Source organism: Ailuropoda melanoleuca, chromosome 12 (assembly GCF_002007445.2).
Source record: "Ailuropoda melanoleuca isolate Jingjing chromosome 12, ASM200744v2, whole genome shotgun sequence".
Classification (NCBI taxonomy): Eukaryota; Metazoa; Chordata; class Mammalia; order Carnivora; family Ursidae; genus Ailuropoda; species Ailuropoda melanoleuca.
Genome location: NC_048229.1, coordinates 32184880 through 32201325, shown reverse-complemented (window position 1 = coordinate 32201325; position 16446 = coordinate 32184880). Strand labels below are relative to the sequence as shown.

Below are 16446 nucleotides of genomic sequence, written 5' to 3'. Positions count from 1 at the left end.
GATGAGAATTACTTAGCAGAGAATCCTTGGCAATTTGAACTTTTTTGGTCTCTGTTCTGATGAGTCGTGGAAAAGTACTTAGGCTGTTTTTGAGCCACAGAATTAAAGCTGAAAAAAATCTTAAGCAAACATTGTTTGAGCACCTGCTATAGGCCAGATCCTGTGCCTGGGAATCCTCATCAGCTCCTTGCCAGTGGAAAAGAGAAACAATTCTCCTTGTGAGGAGAGCTGTAACAGGGCTCTGGACAAGGCTGTTGTGTTGTGCTGTTCTGTTCTTCAGCTTGTGTGAATTACTTCATAATAAACTACCGTGGAGCTCAGGGAACCAGGGGTCTGGCCGTCTTTGGGGAGCCAAGAAGTCTTCGCAGAGGATGATAGATCTGAGCTGGCTTTTAAAGAAGAGAGGTTTGCTAGGGACTGAAGACAGGTGAGACCATGACAGGTAGAGGAGCAGTTCCTGCACAGGGCCAGCGGCGCCAAGACCATGGCGCAGCGACGCTGGAGCTCTCTGGGAGCTGGCTGGAGAGGAGATCATCAGGGCCCTGCTTTTTAGCCTTTTAGTCTTTTCTTTTCTTTTCCTTTTTTAAGATTTTATTTTTAAGGGATCTCTACACCCAATGTGGGACTCAAACTCACGACCCTGAGATCAAGAGTCGCATGTTCTTCCGACTGAGCCCCCCAGGCGCCCCTAGGCTTTTATTCTTACAGCCATTCATTCCCCAACTGATAAAATATCAGAATCTCTCAGGGAACATTTGAAAAATACAGATTCCCTGGTTCTAGCTCAGATTTACTGGATCAAAATAACTAGGGGAGCGTGGCATCTCTGTATGTTCCTAAGGCTCCCCAGCTTCTGAAGGCTCAGCCAATTAGAGGGAAACTGCCTGGGGGAGAGGGTACCCATGTCCTGTGTCACAGCTTTGAGTTCGTTTGTGTTCTTACTTTACAGCATATTAAGTATTTATTTCAAATGAGGCCATTACTACACTGAGGCAGGAAAAAGGAACTAACCCATGTAGCTTTTGAATATATACCCTCAGACTAAAGAAAGCACTATAAACAGATACTGAACTGTAATTAGTAGGTTTGTTTTTCACAGTGTTGTATGGGTTAGCAATTCTGAAACTAGTTACTGTTTGTTCTAGAATTGAGCAAATAGGTAAATATATTGTGGATAATGAGAATCAGGTTTTTTTTTTTTTTTTTATTGCCAGAAAAGGAGTTCTTATTGGAAGGTGGGAAAGGCTAGAAGGAACGCTGTGAGATGAGATGGGAATTGGAGTCCCCAGATGAACGCATGGTTTTTGTGTGTAGATACAGAAATAGATGTGTGTATTGTGTGTCTTCACATTTATGCGTGTGTATTTGCTAGTTCTGAAACAGAGGGCTTAGAAGCAAGGACAGTCTGGTAGCAAGCCATGAGTACACCTCATGCCAGATCCTGCTTGGTAATCTCCTAAGAACCAGACTGTCTTGGAGAAAAGGCTGATTCTGGGGCTTGGGTAGGAACATCACAGGGTGAGCTTGAAACATCCTGCTATGCCAGAAAGTAAGGATGTGCCCAAAGAATGATGAGTCATGTCAAAAGGACATAGGCGCCAACTTTGAAGGGGCTCCTCCTGGTGAAATCTGGGACAATTGGAGGATCAAGTAAATAATAGATTGTAATGCATAGAATAAAAAAAGAGCCCATGAGTCTATTCTGATAGATAAATGAATGGCAGAGAGGGGGAAAGTTTGTTTTTTGTTTTTGCTTTTGTTTTTTTCAGCAGAAGAATAAAGCAGGGGGGCGCCTGGGTGGCTCAGTCATTAAGTGTCAGCCTTCGTCTCAGGTCATGATCCCAGAGTCCTGGGATCGAGCCCCGTATTGGGCTCCCTGCTTCGCTGGGAGCCTGCTTCTTCCTCTCCCACTCCGCCTGCTTGTGTTCCCTCTCTTGCTGGCTCTCTCTCTCTGTCAAATAAATAAATAAAATCTTAAAAAAAAAAAAAGAATAAAGTAGGAGTGATGATTTAAAAAATCTGTATATGACCATCACCATAGCAATAAAAATTGTTTCAGTCAAGAGTCCTTGGTGGATGACTGGTGGCTCAGTCGGTTAAGCGTCTGCCTTCGGCTCAGGTCGTGATCCCGGGGTCCTGGGATTGAGTCCCATGTGTGTGGGGGGGTGTCTGCTCAGTGGGGAGCCTGCTTCTCCCTCTGCCCCTCCCCCTGCTAGTGCTCGCCCGCTCTCTAAGATAATAAATAAACCTTTTTAAAAAATCGGAAAAAAAAGAATCCTTGATGGATGCTAAAACTAACGGGAAGGTTTGCTCTGAAATAGTCTCTTCCCAAGATGCTTTTTAACTAATTACAGAGAGAGACTTCAGAGAACCCTGGCAGATTGTACCTCAAACAAGAGATCAAAGTTGATACTCCAGAAATGGGACAAAAAGAGCTCACGCATCCTGAGAGGATGCATTGAGAGGGACACACCACTGCTCTGGATTTCCTGTCCAAAGTGGGTAATGTGAGTCTAATTATGAGGAAACATCAGACCAACCCGAATAGAAGAATATTCTGTGAAGTAAATGGCTTGTACTCTTCAAACTGTCGCAAAGAACTGAGGAACTCTTGTTCCAGATTAAAGAGACATGATAACTAAGTGGAATGGAGAATTCTGGATTGGATCCGAGACTGGGGGAAGATTTTTCTTTTCTTTTGCTCTCAAGGACATTAGTGAGATAGTTGATAAAATTTGAAAAAGTTCTGTAGATTAGATATACTCAGTGTGAATTTCATGGTTTGCGTAATTGTTTTGTGGTTATATAAGAGAATATTCTTGTTTTTAGGAAATATACTCTGAAGTATTTAGGGGCAAATGCTGGATCATTCAGGAAAAAAATGAGTATGTGTAAACATAGAGAAATAATGATAAATGTGGTAGAATGTTAACATTTGGGAAATCTAGATGAAGTTATACAGGAATTCTGTGTACTGTTTTTCTGTAGGTCTAAAATTATTTCGTAAGTTAAAAATAAGGGTGCCTGGGTGGCTCAGTTGGTCAAGTGTCTGACTTTGGCTCAGGTCATCTCTGGGTCCTGTTATGAAGCCCTAAGTTGGGCTCGCTGCTCAGCAGGGAGTCTGCTTCTCCTTCTCTCTCTTCCCTCTCCCATCCTGTCCCTCTCCTTCTCTCCCTTTGCCCCTTCCTCCACTCATGCTCGCTCGCTCTCTCTCTCAAATAAATAAAACCTTAAAAGAAAAAGTTAAAGATAACAAAAACAATCTCCAAACCGATTCTCAGAAGATTGCTGGTATTTAATAGCTGATGACTAATACTTGCGAAGGGCTTATTGATCATCTGTGTGGGGTCCATAGAATGGCGTATTTTAACAGCACATCCTCCTCATCTCCAGACGGTGGGAGGTCTGAATGTAGTATTCTGTATGTACAGTTCCTCTGGGAAAGAGCCATATAGGTTCCCTAGATTTTCAAGGGTGCCTGGAGACCCTTGCTGTGGGAGAAATAGCGCACATCACCAGAACAGCAAAGCCTTGAATCAGGTAGGAGATGATGAGCAGGTCTCCATGGCCTCCACTGTGGGCCTTTGCTCTGCAAAAAAAGAATTTTCTCTGTCGAGCAGTAGTAGGCAGACTGTAGGGGGTGTATTTGCACGTAAACAAGTCACACTCACCTTCTATCTGGAGCTAGGCAGGAACTTAATAAAAACAGAAATGGTGGCTTGGAAGCAGGTACTGGGAGGGCAAAGGGCATAGATGGCGTGGTAGCCTCTTGTAAGTAAATCACTCCCGCTGCTGATCCTCACTGTTGGTTGTAGGGTGGATTAAGGATGAGGTGTCCTAATATGCTGTCAATGTATACCCAGAACCAGAATGAATCTGTTGACAATCAGTGCTTCAAGTTAAGCTGTTAGCTTTGTTCCAACCTATTTGCCTTTTTCTCTTCTTCGGAGCATTCATGAAGTTCACGCGCTTGATTGGCAGCTCCTTTCACCTAGAACCCCAGCTCAGCACTCTGTGCGGTGCTCTCTGGGACCCGAGTGCAGCTGGAGACCTCCTGATCTCCCTCCCTCCTGTTCAGATGACCACGAGTTCTCCCATAGGACTGCCTCTCCCCGGCAGCCTTCGTCAGTGCCATGGTGCCTTTACCAGCCTCTGCCTTCAGAGATCCTTCTTCTCATGCATTTTCAGTTACCAGACTGATCTATCTACAAACTGAAACCCTTCAATGACTCTCTTTTGCCATCAGGATACAATTTAAACTTTGTGGCTTGGTCTTCTAGACCTAGGACCTGCTGACCTCTTTTCCCCTTTCCATTCCCTTCTGCCGTCCTTGAACCCTACACTCGTACTGAACTACTTGCTGTCGCCCCATAGTGTCACCCCCCCCTCATATCTATACACATTTCCATTTCTTCTGCCTGGAATATCCTGCTTCAGCCCTTCCCACTTAACCCTCATTGCGCAGCTCCAGTGCTGCCTCCAGGAACCTAGCCCCCCCCTTATCTGAGTTGGGTTTCCTTCCTCTGTAATCCCCATTCCACCCCCCAGACAACAGAGCTGACTTGAGGGCTCTCTTGTGGGCTCCCTTGTCTCTTGACTGTACAACAGAGGCCCGATGCAGAACAGGGGCTAGGTCAGTGTGGGTTGATTGATTTCTGAGGCCACCTGTCCCACGTTTGGATAGTTTTGCTAATTCTTTTTTTTTTTTCATTTGAGAGAGAGAGTAAGAGTGGAGGGCGGGCAGAGGCACAGGGAGAAGCAGACTCCCCACTGAGCAGGGAGTCCGATGCAGGGCTCAATCCCAGGACGCTGGGATCCTGACCTGAGCCGAGGTCAGATGCTTAACCAACTGAGCCACCCACGCGCCCCAGAATTTTGCTAATTCTTAACCTGTGGCTACATTAGTTTATTTTAGGCTCATGTAAAGCTGCCTAGATGGTGCTAATTTGCCTGCGTCCTTTTCCCCCCTGTGCCACAAGACTGGAAGTACCTGTAAGCCCCAGACTTAGCTGCAGGACTGTGCCGTAAGCATCGAAAGGATGGAGAAGTATTTCCATTCCTTTCACCTCCCGTGTTGAGGGAGCAAGGGCTTGTTAACAACCAGCATCTCCTGTCTCTGCTAGGAGCTTGTGAGGTCAGGGCCCTTCATTGGGGGGATTAGGCTTTTTTCTAGCGTGACTAATTGTTCTTGGTTTGTAAATCTAGCCAGACAAATTTGGGATTCATATCTCCTTTCTCCTGCCAGTAGAATCTTCTCAGTCACCTATGCCTTGAAGTCTCCAGAGTTGGATCTGGAAAGAAGTAGTTTAGGTCCTGGCTGTACTATATCTTTCTTGACCTTAAGCAAGTCCCTTCACTTCATGGCCTCTGTAGAAATAGAAATGGATAAGGTTTTGAGGACTTTCTACTCGCAATGATCATATATACAAAAGCCTTCAAAGTAGTTATGTTTTCTCCTTTTTTAAATTGTAAAAGTGAGACAAAGGGGTAAAATATACAGATACCTCAGAGAAAACTGCCATTTCTTGTGTTTTCTTCTAGAACTTTCTTTTTTTTAGTTTAGTTTTGTTTTTTCTAGTAACCTCTACACCCAACTGGGGCTAGAACCTGCGACCCTGAGATCAAGAGTCACATGGTCTTAAATGAGCCAGCCAGGCACCTCAAGAACTTTCTAGTATTTTATACCTCATTTTTCATCCTCTCTGAGTGGATTCTTTTGCAAGGTGTCTTGATGATGGGCGCTTTGTAATATTTTTTACTGTTACAGACTCTAGAAAACTTTTGTTTCTTTGATGCCTCCTCCTTCGATTCTCCCTTCCCTCACCATACTCCTTACTTACCTCCCTGTTTTTATGACTTGTAATTGTCTTTGTCTCCAGGCCTCAACTTGATTGGGTGATCAGTTCTGTTCAGNTTCAAAAGGGCCTTTTTTTTTTTTTTTTTTTTTTTTTTTTTTTAAGATTTTATTTATTTATTTGACAGAGAGAGACACAGCAAGAGAGGGGACACAAGCAGAGGGAGTGGGAGAAGGAGAAGCAGGCTTCCCGCTGAGCAGGGAGCCCGATGCAGGGCTCTATCCCAGGACCATCATGACCCGAAGGCAGACGCTTAACGACTGAGCCACCCAGGTGCTCCGGAACTTCTTATTTTAGAACTGTGACCTTTGTGGACCAGGTCAAGGGCAGCCGTTCCTGTTCGGGCCTGGCATTCCCCACTGGGTGTTTGGTGTCCAGCAGTGACAAGGACCGCCGAGGAGGAGACGGCCACAGGGAAGTGGATTCCGATAAGGGGGTGGCAGTCGAGTACTTGTTGATTCACTGCTGTCATGACCACAGATGTTTAAAAATAATTTGTAGGAAGGGTGAAAGAAAAAAAGCAGTGGTTTTTTTGGTGGTTGTTGTTCTGTTTGGGTTTTTTGGTGCCACTGCCTTTATCAGTGGTAGAGAACGCAGACCACAGTCATTCAGAAAGGAAGGCAGCGCCATGTGAGAGAAGAGAGGTGAGGGGAAGGGCAGAGGTGACCCATCAGTGCGGTCTAGTGCCTCACAACCTCATCGGATAGTCTGGTGAGAAAGCCCATCGTGGTGAGGCACCTGCTCCGCTCTTCAGTCTGACAAACGGGCATAACCCTAAGTCCGCCTCATCGGGTCACAGGGATGAAACGGAGGCCCGGCCCATGTTGTGCGCTCAGAATTGTTGATTAAGGGCTTTACATGTGTCACAGTCCCTTTGAATCTTCATAACGCCCTCGTGAGAGCAGATCTTACTATTATCATCCATTGTCATATGAAGATATTGATTGTTGGACAGCCCGAGTCATTTGTCCACAGTCACCAAACCTAGTAAGTGTCTCAGTGTTGCCCGACACTGTCGGATTTTAATTACAGCTGACCCTTGAACAACACAGATTTGAAATGTGCACTTATATATGAATTTTTTTTTATAAATACAGTACAATACTGTAACATGTATTTTCTCTGCCCTGTGGTAACACGAATATTTGTTAACCAGCTGTTCATGTCACTAAGGCTTCTGGTCAGTAGTAGGCTATTAGCAATGAAGTTTTTGGAGAATCAAAGTTATATGTGGATTTTCGAGTTCATGGGCGGTCAGACCCCTAAACCCCTGTGGTCGACTGTATTAGCATTACCAAAATGGCATTATGTCCATTTTAAAAATCTGAACTTCACAAGAGCCCTGTGACATTTCCTTATTCCACTTTGGCAGATGGGAACCTGAGGCCCTTGAGAGCAGATTGTAATAATGGGCAGCATTGTCAGCGAGACCTGCCTGGGGTTTGCTTCGCAGCCCTATGTCTCCCCCACCCCCGACATTAGCCTGGGTTTGAGCTGCTCTTGGGCCCCCAGCCCAGCTGCAGTTCTTGTTCAGCGCCTCCCATCTTTTCTCTGACTGTCAGACAGCAGTCACGGGAATGTCCTGTGCCATCTTCCCTCGGTGAGAACGGTTGGCAGAGAGCAGCAGATGCCCAGAGTCAAGGTCATGTGCCACTCAAGTGCTGGGCTAGAGAAAAGCCCCTGTCTCCCTGCTGCTTGTGACCAGGCAGGGGTGAGTGTGAATGCAGAGGGCTCTGTCAGAACGGCTCTGTTGAGTAGAGGGTGCGGCTGGCAAAGCTGATAGAGAAGGAGCCCTGCGGCGGGGGGCTGTGGCTCTTTCTGCTTGCCCTCTGCATAATTGTCTCTCCGTTTTTAGAATTTCTGTGTCCTTTTCTTTTTGTAAGTTACAGTCTTCGCATACTAGTCAAAATGTTCTACTTCAAAGGTGAGAGTCAAGCTCAGGATCACTTGACATTTTTTAAAGGAGAAACACTATTTGGCTGGACGAGAGTCTGAGCGAGTGGTTGACATTATTCTAAACTGGTGGGCTCTGGGGTGGGGAGCCAAATCCATTTGAAGTGCTTTTTATTTTGTGAACTAGCGTGTCTCCTATCTTGTTTCTGCTCCTAGGGAGGCGGTATAGCATTGAGGTTATGAGTGTGGTGATCTTTGAGTCCACTTGTGACCCTGAGCTTCTCTGTCCTAAGCCTCAGTTTCCCACCTCTAGAATGTGGTGGTAACAGTTGTACCTTACCTCATTCTGTTTTATTTTTACATAGTGGAGTGCATTCTGAATACTGGATATTATAGGACTTTTTTTTTTTTTTAAGGTTTTATATTTAAGTAATCTCCATACCCAGTGTGGGGATCGAACTCACAACCCCGACCGAGATCAAGTATCACACTCTCTACTCACTGAGCCAGCCAGGTGCCTCTCTAGGATTTTTTTTTTAACCTAAATTAAGATTTTTTTAACCTTAATGTTGCCAAAAACATAGGACTAAAACATGCTTTTTTTTTTTTTTTTTTAAGATTTATTTATCTTTAGAGAGAGTGGGGCGGGGGAGGGCAAAGGGACAGAATCTTTCAAGCAGACTCCCTGCCAAGTAAGGAGCCTGACATGGGGCTCAATCCCACAACCCATGAGATCGTGACCCGAGCTAAAACCAAGAGTCAGACACTTAACCAACTGAGTCACCCAGGCTCCCCTGACTAAAAGTTGCTTAAACATAATTTTAATAGATGAATAATACTCCAACCTGTCGATATATTTTATATAACTGTCCTACCATCTGATGTGAGATTATTTCCAGATTATCTGTGATATAAATACCATGGCAGTGACCATTTATACATAATTCAGTCACTGGCCAGGGGGCATGACCCTTTGTAAAGATACTCTGTACCACATTTTCTTATGGTTTACTGAGCATTTACCCTCCCACCAGAGCTCAGTGACAGAGCAGTTCTTCTGCCTTGCTTAGGTTGAGTAATCTTGGCCTTTAATTTGGTAGGCAAAAAATGGCATCTTGTTTTCAGGTCATTTCTGAGAAATCGCACTCCCTTTTCCCCCCATCAATAACTTCCATGCGGCTGTGTCAAATTCTTTTCAGAAGAGAGTAAGATGTAAATAACAAGAGACAGTGTTCTTTTTCTGTTTTGAGCTGTTATGTGATGAGGTTCCACACCAGGTTTCACTGGAGAGGTGAAAGGGTGGCCAGGACTTGGAGCTCAGAAGGGGCATTTCAGAACAGGTCTTCAGGGTAGGCCACTCCAGTGGTGAGGCTCTCTGGAGAGTGAGATCAAAGTACTGTGTGGCCATGGTGACAGTCGTGACAGTCTGGACTTACAAGTGTGCCCTCTGTGGATTGCAGGACCTGGGGCTATCTGGGTCACTTCTGGGTCGCTTCTGGGTCCCCAGCACAGCTCGGCACAGGGGGTGGGGGTGGAGTGTAGATGCTTAGGAAATGTGTATGGATGAAAAAATGAATGAATGAGTACATGCACACACCTACTTGTAAGTTTCTGTGTTAAAGAGTGAGGTAAAAGAAGGGGCAAGTAATGTGGAACTGAGCTAAGCAGATGACCAGGCACCTCGAAAGGTGGGAGGCTGAGAGAGCCAAACTCGCATTGACTTCCCTGAGACGTCCCTGCCTTCTGCAGTCCAGTTCTGTCCCTCCTTGGAGCTTCATGTCTGTGGGCTGGCTTTTCTGCACCTTTAGTCCTTAGATATGGCCTTGAAAGCCAGTGTTCATCTCGGTTCCCTCTTGAGGACACATGTGGTACACTGTGTATGTTTTTTTGTTTCTTTTTTATTATTTATTTATTTATTTATTTTTTAAAAAGATTTTATTTATTTATTTGACAGAGATAGAGACAGCCAGTGAGAGAGGGAACACAAGCAGGGGGAGTGGGAGAGGAAGAAGCAGGCTCACAGCGGAGGAGCCTGATGTGGGGCTTGATCCCGTAACGCCGGGATCACGCCCTGAGCCGAAGGCAGACGCTTAACCGCTGTGCCACCCAGGTGCCCCCTTTTTTCTTTCTTTCTTTTTTTTAAAGATTATTTATTTATTTATTTGACAGAGAGAGACAACCAGTGAGAGAGGGAACACAAGCAGGGGGAGTGGGAGAGGAAGAAGCAGGCTCCCAGCAGAGGAGCCTGATGCGGGGCTCTAAACCCAGGACCCTGGGATCACGCCCTGAGCCAAAGGCAGACGCTTAACAACTGAGTCACCCAGGCGCCCCTGTTTTTTTGTTTCTTGCTGGACTTTCCAGATCTACCATGTTTGTAAATACGTGGTAAGGAACAGATCCAGCCTGGGTATATTGAAAACTATGTTCAATTCTGTTAATAGAAGAGCAGGCCTGGGAAGGGTGTGTGAGGATCCTGTGTCTGTTGTCGTGAGCCCTCCTCTCTCCTCACATGTGACTCTTTTCCATCCTTCGCCAAACATGGAACGTCCCACGGAGCAGAGATTTTCTCAGTGCCCACGGGCATGCCCCGTGCTAGGCATTAAGTAGAGAATAGTGAACAAAGCAGGTATGGCTTCTGTCCCACGAGCACAAAAACCCAGCAGAGGAGACAGATCAGTCCTTGTACAAGTGAATGTTCACAAATGACTGTAAAATCACATCCTGAGATCCAAGCGCTGGAGGGAGGGGGGTTGCAAAATATCAGGATTGTTCCCAGCCGAGTCACTGTAGTCTCCAGAGCTCCCCGCTGAACTGGTGATGGTAACAGCTGAGCGGGGAAGTTGGGCCCGAGGAAGGACGTCAGTCGCCCTGAGCGCGAGCGAGCTGGGCTCCCGGAGGTGGTGGAGGAGCAGCGGCTCTGGAGCGCTGTCCTGGCTGCCTCACGGGGCTTACTTCACTTCGTGCTTCAGCCCTGTAGGGGAAGTGCTCTTCTGATTCCCATTTTACGGAGGAGGCTCAAGGATGTTGTCACCTGCCCAAGGTCATAGCGAGTGGAAAGATTGGGCTCCAGCCTGGGCAGTCTGGCCCCAGCGCTGTGGTCCTTACTGCTGCGGCCTGCCAATTTCAAAGCTCCCTTGGCTCTGAGGAGCAGCACGTGGTGTGCCAAGGTTGAGAGTGTGCCCAAGGTCAGTGTTCAGGCCTGGTGGCCGGAGGGAATGAGATGGTTCCCTCTAGTGAGACCACTCCATTCTGTCCAGTCATGCTCTCTCAGAGCACCTTTGCTGGTTCACACCTTTTGTTATTCTGTATGTAGTTTTGCCACCTTCCCTAAATGCTCTGAGAGGGCAGAGTGTGCGTTTTGCTTTCCCCTGTCCAGCTCAGGGCCTGTCACAAAATCGGTGCTCATTATTTATATATTTGTTTTTGTTGAGATGTACTTGACCTATATTTCAGATTGCAACATAATGATTTGATATTTGTATACACTGTGAAATCATCACAATAATTCTAGTTATTACCATCCTTGGTATAGATTTGTTGGAAAGAGAAATTGACCAAGGATGAGACCTCATGTTTTGCCTTCAAAGATAGGCTATGGGGGGCAGGGGTGCCTGGGTGGCTCGGTCATGTTAAGCATCCAACTCTTAATTTTGGCTCAGGTCATGATCTCAGAGTTGTGAGATTGAGCCCTGCTTGGTGTGAAGTCAGCTGAAGACTCTCTCCCTGGCGTTCTGCCCTTCCCCCTACTTGAGCACTTGCACTCTCTCTGTCTCTTTCTCAGATGAATAAATAAATAAATACAATCTTAAAAAAAAAAAAGATAAGCTATACAGTAGGAGGATAACTTTTTTTTTTTTTTTAAGAAGTATATGTGAACCAGGAGTCAAGGCAATTTCCAGGCCATTCTCAGAGATGATGAGTCTCCACTGAGTGAGCCAGCTTGGGGAGAATGGGTCCATGGGAGGTTGGAGAGCACCAGAGAGATTGGAGCAAGGGTGTCTGGTACAGAGAAGCTTTAGGTGTCAGTCAGGCATATGAGGTTTTTGTATAGGTGTGGCTTTTTTCACCCTCAGTTGAGCTGTTTTTGGGGACAGCAACTGGTTTGGGGCTAATTTGCAACATTGACTTTGACTTCATTTTCTCCCTTATAAATGTGCTTTTTTTTTTTTTTTTCCCCGGGTGGCTTTACTGATTATGTTAAATATTATTCCACTATTTAAATGTAATAAATTTGTAGAAAGAAATACAGTGATTAATAGTACTGCTTTGCAGATTTCTGTTACAACACGAATCTGATACTCTGATTCAGTTTAAATTTGAATTTGAGTGTTAATTTCTTTTCACAGAATAGTAGTATATTCACATGTCCATAGTTTTTCTTCTAACAAATGAAAAGGTGCTTGGTTTCTCCTTTTCGAAGTTTTCCTTTTTCCATTACACGGGCAAGTCCTGACCCTGGGCAGAGACACTAGCCTATCATCTGTAGCGATGAATGTCATTCCCTCAGACTTTAACAACCTGAGTTAATTAAAAGGTTCAGATGAAGTTAATCAAGTTTGGAACTCTAATTTTGTGCAATGTTTTGATACAATGCGATGAGTCATCTTTTGGCAGAGCAGCTCGCCATCCCTGAGAATATTTGATCTTAACGGAACAGTTTTATAATCTGGAAACTGGTGAGGAGGTGCTCTTCAGAAGTGCAGAGTCAACAGTGGTGTGTGTGTGTGTGTGTGTGTGTGTGTGTGTGTGTAGCTGGCTGGCTATTTGGGAGGGGTGAAAAGCAGAACAAAGAGGAGAATTTAATAAGCAAGAGCTTGTTAGGGGATAGGGTCAGTTCTGGGGCTTCTGCCTGTCCAGGGCATGGGCTTCTCCCTGTCCCCCTCCACCCCTGCTGACTGGAGTGCTGACATTTGAAAAAGAGTGAAAAATACAGCTTCTGTTTGCTTTGCCGCAAGTAAGTGGCCGGACTGACTGGCCCCCTTCCCAGAGGCCCTGAGAGGACTTCAGATGTGGTCAGCGAGGTATCTGGACGGTGCCAGCCTGCCGGCCCTCGGCCAAGCAGCCTACACCAGGACCAGGCAAGGGGCCCAGAGAAACAGTGGGGCCAACTGCTGGCTGCCTTTGCTCTCCTCCTCCTCGTACCATCTTCTTTCTTTCTGAGGTGAAGCTGCTCTTCCACTCTGAAGATTGATGGGACGAGGCTTCATATGGCCTCTGCCTCCATTTCTCACCCACAGAACTAGCAACTTAAAATTAATGGACCAGTTGGGAGAGGGCAGGGCCCATCTGGAAAATGCATCTCACAAAAATGTGGTTAAATGGGAGTCCTCCCGAGGTCAGGGGCAGAGAGCCAGACCACTTGGAATCCTTGGGGCTGCATTCCTGATTGTCTTACTATTTCTCCTGGCTTCGATTAGGGTTAAGAACACAGATTCCGGAGCCAGATCTGAGTTGGCATTTCTGCTCCGCTGCTTATTATTGACAGTTACATTGAACAAGCCACTTCATCTGTTTGAACTTCAGTTTCTTCATCAATAAAGTGGGGAGAGTAATACCTACCTCACCAGCTCATTGAGGATGAATATTAATGCACATAAAATACAGAGAATAGTGCCTGGCACACTGTAGACACTGTTTGTTTTGCAGTTATTATAATGGTTTGAGCTTTGTTCCAAGAGCTGTATTTTCTGACCAAAAGATGAAAAGCTTTGTGGTGGAGCTGAAAAAATGATCCTGTCCTCTCTATCCCTCATGACAGTTGGTGCTTCTAGTGCAGTGACACAGAAATGAGAGGATCTCATAGGAGGCAGCCGGCATGGGGCCCCTCCTGCCCACCACCCTGGCTGCTGGAAGTCAAGCAGCCTCACTCGGTTTCCACGCAGTTGCCACTGGGACTTGGATCATGCTGTTTGAGTGGCTTGCACTTGGCATGGCCTCCGTCATTGCTCAGGCGACACTGATAACTCATTCTGGGTCTGTCCTTGTGTCCTCTCCAGAGTGATTGACAGAAATAGCGATAACATGCGATACAGTCCGCTCAGAGTATCCTCTCTTTTGGCCAGACAAGCAGATTTCCAGATTCCTTTGTCTTCCCAGGACATTGCTGAAAAAGAGTCTTGGTCTAAACAGGGATTGATGGTCCCTTCTTTAGTCTTTTCTCCACCCTTCCCCCAAATGCTTATTACGTGATTGCATTTATTTACTCCAGATTGGAATCCCAGCAACACATCTGCTGAGTTAGACGTGAGGCTAGCTTAGGTGATGGCAGATTGGTGTTAGCCAGCATCCAAATTGTCATCAGCTCTGAGTTGGCTGCCAGGTGGTCAGGTAGCATTGAAGATTCTAGGAGCTGTGTTGTTGTTGTTCTTCTTCTTTTTTTCTTTTTTAAAGGATGGTATTTATTTATTTGAGAGAGAGAGCCGGGGGGTGGGGAGGAACAGAGGCAGAGGGACAAGCAGGCTCCATGCTGAACGTGGAGCCCCACGCAGGGCTCAAGATCATGACCTGAGTCGAAATCAAGAGTCGGACACTCAACCGACTGAGCCACCCAGGCGCCCCGGAGCTCTGTTCTTGAAAAAGAGGAAAGTGACATCCCCAGACAACAAACAGTATTCAAAACAGATATTCTGGAGTCCTTTTTTCAAAGTCTCTGATGTGCAGAACCCTGTCTTGGGCCTGCAGAGGTTGCCAGAGAAATACGGACGAGGGGCCTGTCTCTGAGAAAAGCCCAGCCCAGGGCAGGTCGTGTCGTCTTTTCCTTAAACAGGGCTCCATGGCTTGAGATCTTCCTGGAGCACTTGACAACCCATTATGGGCTCCTCTCGGGCTTGAGGGGGCCATCTGCTGTGGTCCCTGACTCCTCCTTCTCCCCCCACCCGCATGGCCTTCACAGGAGCAGACTGGCCTCTCCCTGGAGCCCCTGGGTCTGCCGGGCCTGCAGTGAGTGCCTGGCCATTGTACTGGTGAATGACTGAATTCCTGCTACTTGGCCGGTGGTTCTCAACCCAGGCGGCTCATCACCGAAACAATTTGTGAGTCTTAAGAAAACAAGTAAAAGGACAGAGTCCTTATTAGTCCACGGTGGCTTCCAAATCCTTGGATTTTTTTTTTTTAAGATTTTATTTATTTATTTGACAGAGAAAGCGAGAGAAGGAACACAAGCAAGGGGAGTGTGAGAGGGAGAAGCAGGCTTCCTGCCGAGGAGGGAGCCCGTTGCGGGGCTCGATCCCAGGACCCTGGGATCATGACCTGAGCCGAAGGCAGAAGCTTAATGGCTGAGCCACCCAGGCGGCCCCCAAATCCTTGGATTTTTAAAGAGCCTCAGAGCAGTTGCGTCACTTTTCAATCCACCTGAATTTTTAGGGAAGAGCCCCTTATACTGATGGAGAGTATAATTTGTATAATAAGTTCACTTTTCCAGTCAGCAGTTCTCGATGAGACTTAAAAGCAAGCACCTTTTAAACTGGGAAGCCCCCTCCAGGCATGAGCTGCTGTCCCAGAACACTGGACCCCATTCCTGTCTGCCGCCCCCCCCAATCAGCAGTGTGATGTGGGAGGGGCATTGCCCTAGAGATGCGGCTCCAGGCCGGCTGTGCACTTGCCTTGGGGAGCTTGTGGGGAATAAGGACACCATCCACCCAGCCTGCTGTGAACATCATGGACAAGGTGTGGTGGCAGTAGAAGGTGCTGGTATTTTGATCAGTCTTAGGCTCCTGCCTGTGTCTTTTTGTTGGGGTTAAAAATTCAAACCTTGTTAGAGTCTCATTACACAGTAGCTCTGATTTGCTGCCATCATGTGAACCTTTCCTCTGGTTCACAAGCAAAATTAAACGTTCGTTTCTAGAGGTTGACATAATTGTTATACTGGGAGGGAGGTTTTGTTTGTAATGACCTGCCTGTCTGATGAGTCTGAGCACTTGGCTGGCCTTTCTGGCTGAAGCAGCCCTTTGAACTGATGCCTAGAATGCGTGCCTCCCGCTCCTGACCTGGCTTCTGGGTCATAATTGGGTCTTTTCCCTCTGCTTGAGACTTCTCCCCTACTTCCCCTGCCCCCAAGTTCACACATACTTGACTCAGTTACTACTTCCTTGGGGAATTCTTAACTGACACCACCCCACTGAGGACGTCAGATCCTCTGTTACACTATTGTGGCGCTCATCACAGTAATTTTAGTCATTTTTGCAATCATCGATTGCCTGTGTTTGCGAATAAATGAAAAGTAGATTATCTTTCACTTGGCCCTCATTTTCATTAATGTATCCCATTCTGTGTTTACGTTCTCAACATCTACAAGCATTTGTTACAAAAAGACTTGGTTTTGGGGGCGCCTGGGTAGCTCATTCGGTTGAGCATCCAACTCTTTGATTTCAGCCTGGGTCATGATCTCAGGGTCGGGGGATTGAGCCCCAGGTTGGGCTCTACACTCAGCATGGAGCCTGCTTGTCCCTCTCCCTCTGCTCTTCCCTGTGCTTGCTCTTGCTCTCTCTTTCTCTCTCTGAAATAAATAAATAGAATCTTAAAAAAAAAAAAAAGACTTGGTTTTTAACCTACCTTCTTTGTTTTTCTTAGTGCTTCTGAAGTTCCGCACAGATAAAGGAAGAGATCCTAGTTCTGATACCTTTGGGGAAGATTCTGAGTTGTTGCTCCAGATTCGAAACGATGTGCTTGACTCCCTGGGTGTTAGTCCTGACCTGCTTCC

General features: G+C 46.3%; 1 protein-coding gene and 1 long non-coding RNA gene across 2 annotated transcripts in view; one reads left to right on the top strand and one right to left on the bottom strand.

Moving 5' to 3' along the window:
* The window catches only part of SAE1 (SUMO1 activating enzyme subunit 1), a 79224-nt gene that overhangs the window by 42039 nt on the left and 20739 nt on the right, over positions 1–16446 (top strand). The window contains exon 7 of the mRNA XM_034638991.1: positions 16317–16440. Coding sequence (XP_034494882.1) covers positions 16317–16440 — 124 coding nt within the window. The remainder of the gene's footprint in view (positions 1–16316; positions 16441–16446) is intronic.
* LOC117795177 lies at positions 3275–4314 on the bottom strand. Its single transcript, XR_004619029.1, has 2 exons — positions 3672–4314; positions 3275–3589 (listed from the first exon to the last, which is right to left on the bottom strand). It is a non-coding gene; the product is annotated as an uncharacterized LOC117795177 (long non-coding RNA).